The 8565-nt window shown below is 34.1% G+C and overlaps 1 protein-coding gene across 1 annotated transcript in view; it reads left to right on the forward strand.

Annotated features, from left to right (window-relative positions):
• Positions 1 to 6948, forward strand: part of LOC106466053 (probable cationic amino acid transporter) — a 29526-nt gene extending 22578 nt beyond the window's left edge. The window contains exons 6-10 of the mRNA XM_022394006.1: positions 1947 to 2143; positions 2490 to 2614; positions 4480 to 5086; positions 6150 to 6277; positions 6662 to 6948. Coding sequence (XP_022249714.1) covers positions 1947 to 2143; positions 2490 to 2614; positions 4480 to 5086; positions 6150 to 6277; positions 6662 to 6948 — 1344 coding nt within the window. The remainder of the gene's footprint in view (positions 1 to 1946; positions 2144 to 2489; positions 2615 to 4479; positions 5087 to 6149; positions 6278 to 6661) is intronic.
• Positions 6949 to 8565: the final 1617 nt, after the last annotated feature.

Consider the following 8565-nt stretch of genomic DNA (forward strand, 5'->3'; position numbering starts at 1 on the left):
AAAAAGAAAGAAAGAAAGAGAGAGAAAGACGGAAAGAAAGAAAGAGAGAAAGAAAAAGACTGAAAGAAAGAATAAGAGAAAAAGAAAGAAAGAAAGAGAGAGAAAGACGGAAAGAAAGAAAGAGAGAAAGAAAGAAAAAGAAAGGGAGAAAGAAAAAGACAGACAGAAAGAAAGAAACAGAAAAAGAAAGAAAGAAAAAGAAAACCCACACACACACACACATATACACACACAAAAAAACATAAGGCTGTTAAATTACAGTTTATCACTATGAGAATATGGTTTGGAGATAATTCATGTCATAAGTGTTGACAACATTTTTCCCGATGTACTTTCATGTACTATAAAATTTTATGATCATTAGGTTATTTGTATTGTTTGTATTCTATACTGTAATTATTATTGAAGTTGTATAATCCTTTTAATGATGTATTGTTGCCAATGTCTGTATATAAAAAATATATACCTTTTCGTGTTAAATATTTATTGCGAAACTCCTGCCTATTCTCCAACGTTGAAGAAGATTCTCGAGAGTAACAATCAACAATATATGTGTGTACGTAAACGCTTGTGTTAACGTCAGTATTGTTACGTAAAACTGAAATTTCGCGAAAGCCTCCACACACACCTATAAATATAACCAACACTATTAAACTTAAAGTATCATTTAACTCAGTTTCAGACCTTTCCAAATTATCATACGTAACAAGTTTAAAATCTATCAAAATCCAATTTCTGAAGAAATGTAGAAGAAAAATTCAACCTCGTACACTGCAGTTACATGTTACGTCTGGGAAGCGAATGAATAGCGTGTTGTATTAGCATTTTTGTGCCTCGATTTTCGAGAAGTTTTTATTAAACACAAGCCAGCCAAAAATTGTCCTATACATTATACATTGACTTGTAACTACTTGTAAACATGCCCGTATAAGTAGATTGAACACTATGAAATGTTCTTCTAACCTACACACACAGGGGCAGGATTTTTGGTTTTTTTATCAGGTCTAAGGTACCTTTTTTTTTTTTGGTAGTTCATCGGAAAGGATAATGCAATCTCTCAACCTCTTCCTTCTTAGATAGTATCAACGTTTTATAAAAATAGTTCAACTTTCAACGCTCTATGTCATTCCTTGGTCTTGCACAAGTCAAAATGTAAAGCTTGTTGCTTTGTAAAAGAATATAATTTCGTGAAACCTTCATCGTTTCAAAGGAGATGAATTTAGAATCGATCCGTTATATCATACCTTTTAGAAATATTCGATTTTATATGTTAAAGCACATTTAGGAAATTTTAAATAAATATCAGAAGAATTTTAACTAACTTTGCAGAACAACTACTATCTTAAGTAAGTTATCAGAAGTAAAATTTAATTAACTATCAGGAGTAGTAACTAAACTATCAAAAGTAATGCTTTAATTAAGCTATAAAAAGTAATATTAATTAATTTTTAAAAGTAACATCTTGACTAACTAGAAAAATTAACATATTGATTAAACTACCAAAATTATTGACATATTGACTACACTAGCAGAAATTTCAACATTTTGACTAAACTAAAGGAAAAGCAATATTATGACTAAGTTATCAGAAGAACTAAGATACCATAAAAGCAGCATCTTGTACGCCTTAACCAAACTATTAGAAAAAGAAACACCATAATTAAACTTTCAGATGAAATAACACCTTAACTAAACTGTTAGAAAAAGTTGCTCCTTAACTAAACTATTGGAAGAGGTAACACGTTAACCATACTACTTGAAAAGAGAACATCTTAACTAAATTATCAGAAAAAGGAACACCATAACTAAACTATTAGAAAAATTAGCACTTAACTAGGCTATCCAAACGTCGAACACCTTTAATAAACTATTAGAAATAGTAACATCTTTAAGAAAGAAACTTGTTGCTAAAAATATCATCAAATGTTATTTTTGATAACTATTAGATGACTCTTGTGGTTCCCTACGACCAAATAATCGCCGAGTCAGCTCTAGTCGAAGTTTTTGGACAGGTAGGAGCCCCAAAATCGAAGTTTATTGTGGCTTTTGGCGCCTTAGCTGGACTAATCGTTAGCATGTTCGGTTCCATGTTCCCTATGCCTCGTGTTGTTTATGCTATGGCAAAGGACGGCCTGATCATCAGGTAAACATGGATTTTATCCATGCAGCTATATTTGTTTGTTTGTTTTTATAAGTAAATAACTTGTGTAATTTATGATATTCCATATTCCAGTTTCGTTGTCATTGCTTTTATAAACATTGTTAGTAGTAGTATTACTTATAAGCTCATTTTTTTTTTATGTTAGCGTCCCTTATACAATATTCATGTACTAAATTTGTTACTTCTGTTTGGATATACAGTTATGAACTCATATGTCACAAAACAAACTGTTTAAGCTGAAATTTTCTAATACCTTTTTTATAAGTGGAGTTAAATATAGTACCTGTGTTTGTGCTCTGAAAGTAACCACTTATTTTCCACATCTTAGGTCACTTTCTCAAGTGTGGCCTTACACGGGAACACCAGCTATTGCTACTTGTGTTTTTGGAGCTGCCACTGCTTTCGTGGCCATTGTTATGAGCTTGGATGTGTTGGTAGAGATGATGTCAATAGGTGAGATAAACTTAAAATTACAACAGTGTTACCAAAATCCACTTATAAGATAATAGGTAAACATGTCACTTCTTTTAATTTTTGTGTCTTTTTGTCCCTGTTCAATCTCCATGTCTTCGTCCTTCGTTTGAATATTTCTATATGTACTTCCTTACTTCCTTTGAACCACTGTATGAGTTACTTTGTCGAATGTATCCAGGTATTCTTTCAATATGTGTTTTATGCTCATTTCCCTGAGAACATTACCAAATTTTCCCTGACAAAAATTACCTTATGTCTGTGGACTTATAACGTTAGAATCCGGGTTTCTATACTTGTGGTGGTCAGAGCGCAGATAGCCCATCGTGTTGCTTTGTGCTTAATTACAAAACAAACAAACAAACAAATTGTTGCAAAGCAAAGTCGGGGAAATTAAGATATACCGCTGTGCCACTGGGGGCCTCTGCAAAAGAAATCAATCTGTATAAATACAGTCAAACACTAGATAGGCAAATTATTAATTTTGAAATGTCTAAAAGATGTGAAAACGTCGTGAATTATAAAGAGGGGAGATTATAGGTTGCTGGAAAAGTGGAAAATCGGTTATTGAAAGGTTATAATGTTTGTATAGGTGCTGCTGGACACGTGCGATTTACTGTGCATGAAACCTTTCAGGTTGACTGAATGTGTCGTCCAAGAGTGACAACAATCACTTCTTGAGACTTTTAAATATTACGAGAAACTATCTTTGCCACAAATTTGCCGTGCTTTTATTGTATCCAATGTAGCCGTGTGTGAAAGGCATCGTCTGTGAGGTCTATACAGCAAAATCCCCCACGACATAGGGTACTTTGGAAGAATTGTCCTGTACACGTCCTTAATCTACCTCAAGAATGGTCACCACCATTTTGTTTGTTATAAATCCTATTATCACTGAAATCTTCACGCTTGGTTTGCAAGTTTTGTGAATTGCTGAAACCCAATTCTCGTAGCTTCAAAGTGGTAGCTAGATTTGGATCTGTAGGTTGGCCGATGTCCTTTCATCCTTCAGCCAAACCTCTGTATATATCCTTTTCCATCTCTCTTTTTAACCTCTGTAAGGATCGTCCATCCATTTTTAAAACTCTGTTTATATCTTTCTTCTGAAACTTTGTGCATTTTAACACTTTCTGCTTACCTTTTTGTGATTTTGTCCTTCTTTAAGTTGTCTTGCCCCTTCATTCTTCTGTCCTCTCAACTCTGTTTCTTCTATTTCGTATGGGTAAAGCATGAGCCAATGGTTAGTATGCTGGATTGTGAAGCTGGGGTTCTGTGGTTCGATTCCCATTACCACCAAAAATAAATTTCGCTTCCTACTTTAGGGCATTAGATGAGTTATAAGAATGACAGTAAAATCTCACTATTCGGTCATACAAGATTTGCCGAATAATTGTTAGTGGTAAGTTGACTAGCTGCCTTCCATATAATCTATCACTTCAAAATAAGGAACGGTTAGCGCAGATAGCCCTTGTGTAGCTATGCACGAAGTCCAACAAAACAAACAACCTGTTACATATTATTTTTCTCTTTCAGTATATTTAAATGACTTTTGATTAATATATTTTCTTAAGTAAGTTAATTTTCTAAGCTTTTAGGATGATTTTTAACAATGGCGGCGCGAGAATTTGCTGCACCAAATTTTTTGGCGCCCCTAAAATTTAAAAGAGTCGGTGACCAGCCACAAACGGCGCCCCTTATGCGTGGCGCCCAGGGTGTGTGCCCCTCCTGACCCCCCCCCCCTTCGCGCCGTCACTTATTATTAAATACTTTTCTATTACTGGTTGTTATTGTATTGGCAAACCACCAATGATAATTATAAGACTTGTCATATTATTTCTATTCACCAGGTACCCTAATGGCTTACACCTTGGTATCGACTTGTGTTCTGATCCTGCGGTACCAACCTCACAACACCACTCTGGTGGAACTTCTTCCTGAGTCCATCAGGTCAGCGTGCCCCACCCCCTGTAAAGAGATAGCAACGCCCATTGTTGACTTAAGAACAATGATTCATTCGAAGCGAAGTAATCGAACGAATTCTTCCGACAGTGAAGACTCCCAAATAGACAAGACCCAAAATCTTGATAAACCTGAAGATCTTGATTTTCTTGTGTCGAACGGAAGCGCGGAGAACTACAGCTATGGAGCAGTCCACCGGGAGTCTTTCTTAAGGTCCAGGATATCTGACCTCTTCCAGAAAATTTTTCATAAAATAATGACACGTCTTTTTCCCTACGAATGGATTGTACCCAAACCTCCGACAGAGGCCTCTGGACAGTTTGTAATGAAGATAGTTGGATTGCTATATCTTCTGATAATCATCTTCGATTTGATTATTGTCTGTGCAATGCCTGCTTTAGAAAACAATGATACAACGACACTGATGTTTCTATTTTTGTGTCTTGTGGGAATTGTCCTTTGTTTGATTGTTATCAGCCTTCAGCCTCAGACAAAGTAAGCAAAATTAAAACTATGAAACGACAAAGTTAGAAACTAGTAGTGACAGTTTTTTACAGTGTTTTTTTTAGCCAAAAGCCACTAGGAATTAAAAAGAACTTATAAAATAGTGACCCTAGTAGTAATGTTAACAAAACAACAATTTGAACGTTCATTAACAATTGGTTGATTGTAGCAGTTTATGGGTTTGGCGTCGCTGTAAGCCTTCAACAATTTATGAACAAAAGCTTTTCATATAGATGCATTACACAAACGCTACACTGCAGTAATAAATACGTATAGACCTAAACGGTAGTCTTCTTATCATGTTACACCTATGTGAAAATATTTATGAAAAGCCATGACGTCAATTGAAAGCTAAAATAGTTTTAAAACCGGACTACTAATTAAACAAAGAATCAAGACTGAAAATAATTTAAAAAATCTACTTGAACAACGATATTCTATGATTGGCCAATTGCTAAAGGATGTTAACCAATAGTTACATATCATAATATAATGAAATAATGTCAATAAGCTGCAACTCAACCTGAATGCATTTCGTTACACTTGTTAGTCTACACACACTCGTCCTTCACCACTTTTGATGTTACACAGCGTGTAATTATAATTATTGTCAATCTCTATTTGTGAATAAGTAGTTGAATTGTAGAATATAATATTTACATAAAGACTGTAGGACGATAGTTATCATAGACTGTTTGAAGAAATGTGATGTTTAAAGTATACAGTAGATTAATTGTAGAATACATCATTTACATAAAGACTGGAGGGCGGTACTTATCATAGTTGAAGAAATGCAAGTTGTGTAATGTACAGAAATGAATGGTAAAATCTGGTAGTTACATAAGACTGTCGGACGTTAGTTCTCATAGACTGTTAAAGAATATATATATCCATTGAATAAAACAAATAGTATCATATAGTATTTGCAGCATGGTTGATGAAATACTAGCACTATATATATATGTACACGATATGTTTTCAAATTGCAAACGTTAAATAACTAGTATAAATATACTAATTATTATAGAATCCACAACGTTTTCACTTCTTTCAGGTATGAACTCAAGTTCAAAGCCCCCGGGGTTCCGATAGTTCCGGCAGTTGCTATTATTGTGAACATCTACTTAATATTTAAACTATCTGTTCTAACTTTAATTAGATTCACTGTGTGGATGACTGTAGGTAAGTATACTTTGATTAATTGAAACATAAAACTAGTTTTTTTTAATGATCGAAGTGTACCTCTCGACGACTTACATAAAACTAAACCAAGTTTGAAGTTATAATATGAAAGAAAAGCAATAGTTATATTAAAACACAGCAATTAATTTAACTTTTTTACAACTATGAGTTCCTCCAAAAACTATTTACCTGTGGTATAATATGTTTGAAAATATTAATTTTAACATCTTTTTTCGCAAACCTTGTAGAAAATATTTGATCGGAGTTTGTATTGGAAACATTCTAAAACTGGGTCATTTTTAACTTAAATCCGAAAGGAGGTTTAGTCAAATTTAAACTTGATATCCGAAATGTCTGCTAAAATGATTTAATCATATATTACAGGACTTTTAATGTATTTCCTATATGGAATTAAAAAAAGTTCGCTGGAATGCCTTCCTCAGCCTGCCATGGAAATGAAAATACCACAAAGTAGGAGAGAAAAGGCATTGAAATATTCCCAAGAAAACGACGAAACAGAACGAAGCGCGGGCAATTCGACTACACTTTCACAAAAGTATTTATCATTGCCAACTGATGGCGCTAACAGTTTAATAAACTTAAACTACCAACCAAGTGAAAGAGATCAAATTGTAAATCCAGTTAGAAATTCTTGGGACACATTTGAGTGAAAAGTCATTAAAAACCAATTCAATAAAGAAGCATTTAAGAATTCTTGTTACTTAGACTTTCATATTTTTACATGTTTATCTTTTCCCGTCATAAAATATTTAAAACATTTATATCTTTCAATCCTGTTTTTTCATGTACAAAAATATTTCCTAAAACGAAGTCTGGCATGATTTTCATAATTATTTTCTGTTCGTTCACTGAAAAGGTAAGCTGATAATTATATCCATAAGTGTAGTTGTGTGTTACGTACATATAAGTTATTATGTAAAATCTAGTTGATATCGGGGGGGGGGGACGTTACATTTTCGATACATTTCATAAGATTGAGAAATATTAGTTGAAATACTACTAGCATTTCTCGACTGTCTGAAAAATATTCTCAATTCTTTCAAAATAAAAATGTCAAATGATAATAATAAACAGTAACCGAATATGTTTCTTTTAAGCGTATTTGTGAATGAACGCATGAAAATTCCGTTTAATATTATTGGAGCAGCATCCAGGAACAAGTTTGAACATGTTATCGAATAACCAAGAAGTACAATAAAAACAACAGTTAGTTTTGTTGTTGTTCTTCTTCTTTGTCTCGTGACGCGCTCTTTGGTCTAGTAAATAGTCGAGATAGCTCAAATATAGGTTAAGTCGTACTTTATCGTACCGTAATATTTACAAATATTGGTTAAGTCGCACTTTATCGTACCGTAATATTTACAAATATAGGTTAAGTCGTACTTTATCGTACCGTAATATTTACATTGACCATTACCACCAGGTCCTTCCCCTGAAAGGATTGTTATCGAATTCTATTACTGTAAACGTAATCGTGTTTGCGTCTAACGATAGCGTGTATTACACTACCAATTATGTAATGTGTACCTAAGTCTACAGTTGCTCAAGTGTACGTCACTTTAGTGCACATCCAACTGAGACGTAGCAGTACTATATGATGTTTCAGTACCTCACGATATCATTCTCGGTGGGGTTGTCTATCAGAGGGGGAACACAGGGGTACGCCCCCCCCCCAGTGGCATATCGGCGGACTTATAACGCTAAAAACCGGATTTCGATACCCATAGTGGGCACAGCACAGATGGTCCATCGTGTAGCATTGTGCTTAACTACAAACACAGGGGTACTGTTATGTACGCCACGTACAGGACTTAAAACATTCTGAAGTATTTACATTTTGCCATTATTAGCGTCATACGCTAAGAAACGTGGATTGTGGCAACTATCAAGAAATCTTCTGATACATAATTTTCATCATCCTTGCGATATATCAAACAACAGTAGTAGCAATATGCAAATACATTTTTTTTAAATAGAACTTTACTGAAAGTTTATGCTTCGAGATTAAAAAAAAAATCTCTAATCTGTTTATGTAATAGCTGCTACACCGTTGTTGATCCACAGGGTGCACTGGATTAGCTTTGGTGGTTTAAAATCATACGATTGCAGAACGTAATATAGAGATTAGATGTTCGACAACTCTTTAAATTTAGGGATGACTAAACAAAACCCGTCGCTTATATTTGTTGTCATCAGCTGGATTTTTTAGAACTTAAACCGTTATTAATTTAATGTTTGAAAGTGCGAGGCATGTAACAAATGAAGGT

The sequence above is a fragment of the Limulus polyphemus genome, unplaced genomic scaffold (assembly GCF_000517525.1).
Source record: "Limulus polyphemus unplaced genomic scaffold, Limulus_polyphemus-2.1.2 Scaffold2136, whole genome shotgun sequence".
In the NCBI taxonomy this organism is placed as follows: Eukaryota; Metazoa; Arthropoda; class Merostomata; order Xiphosura; family Limulidae; genus Limulus; species Limulus polyphemus.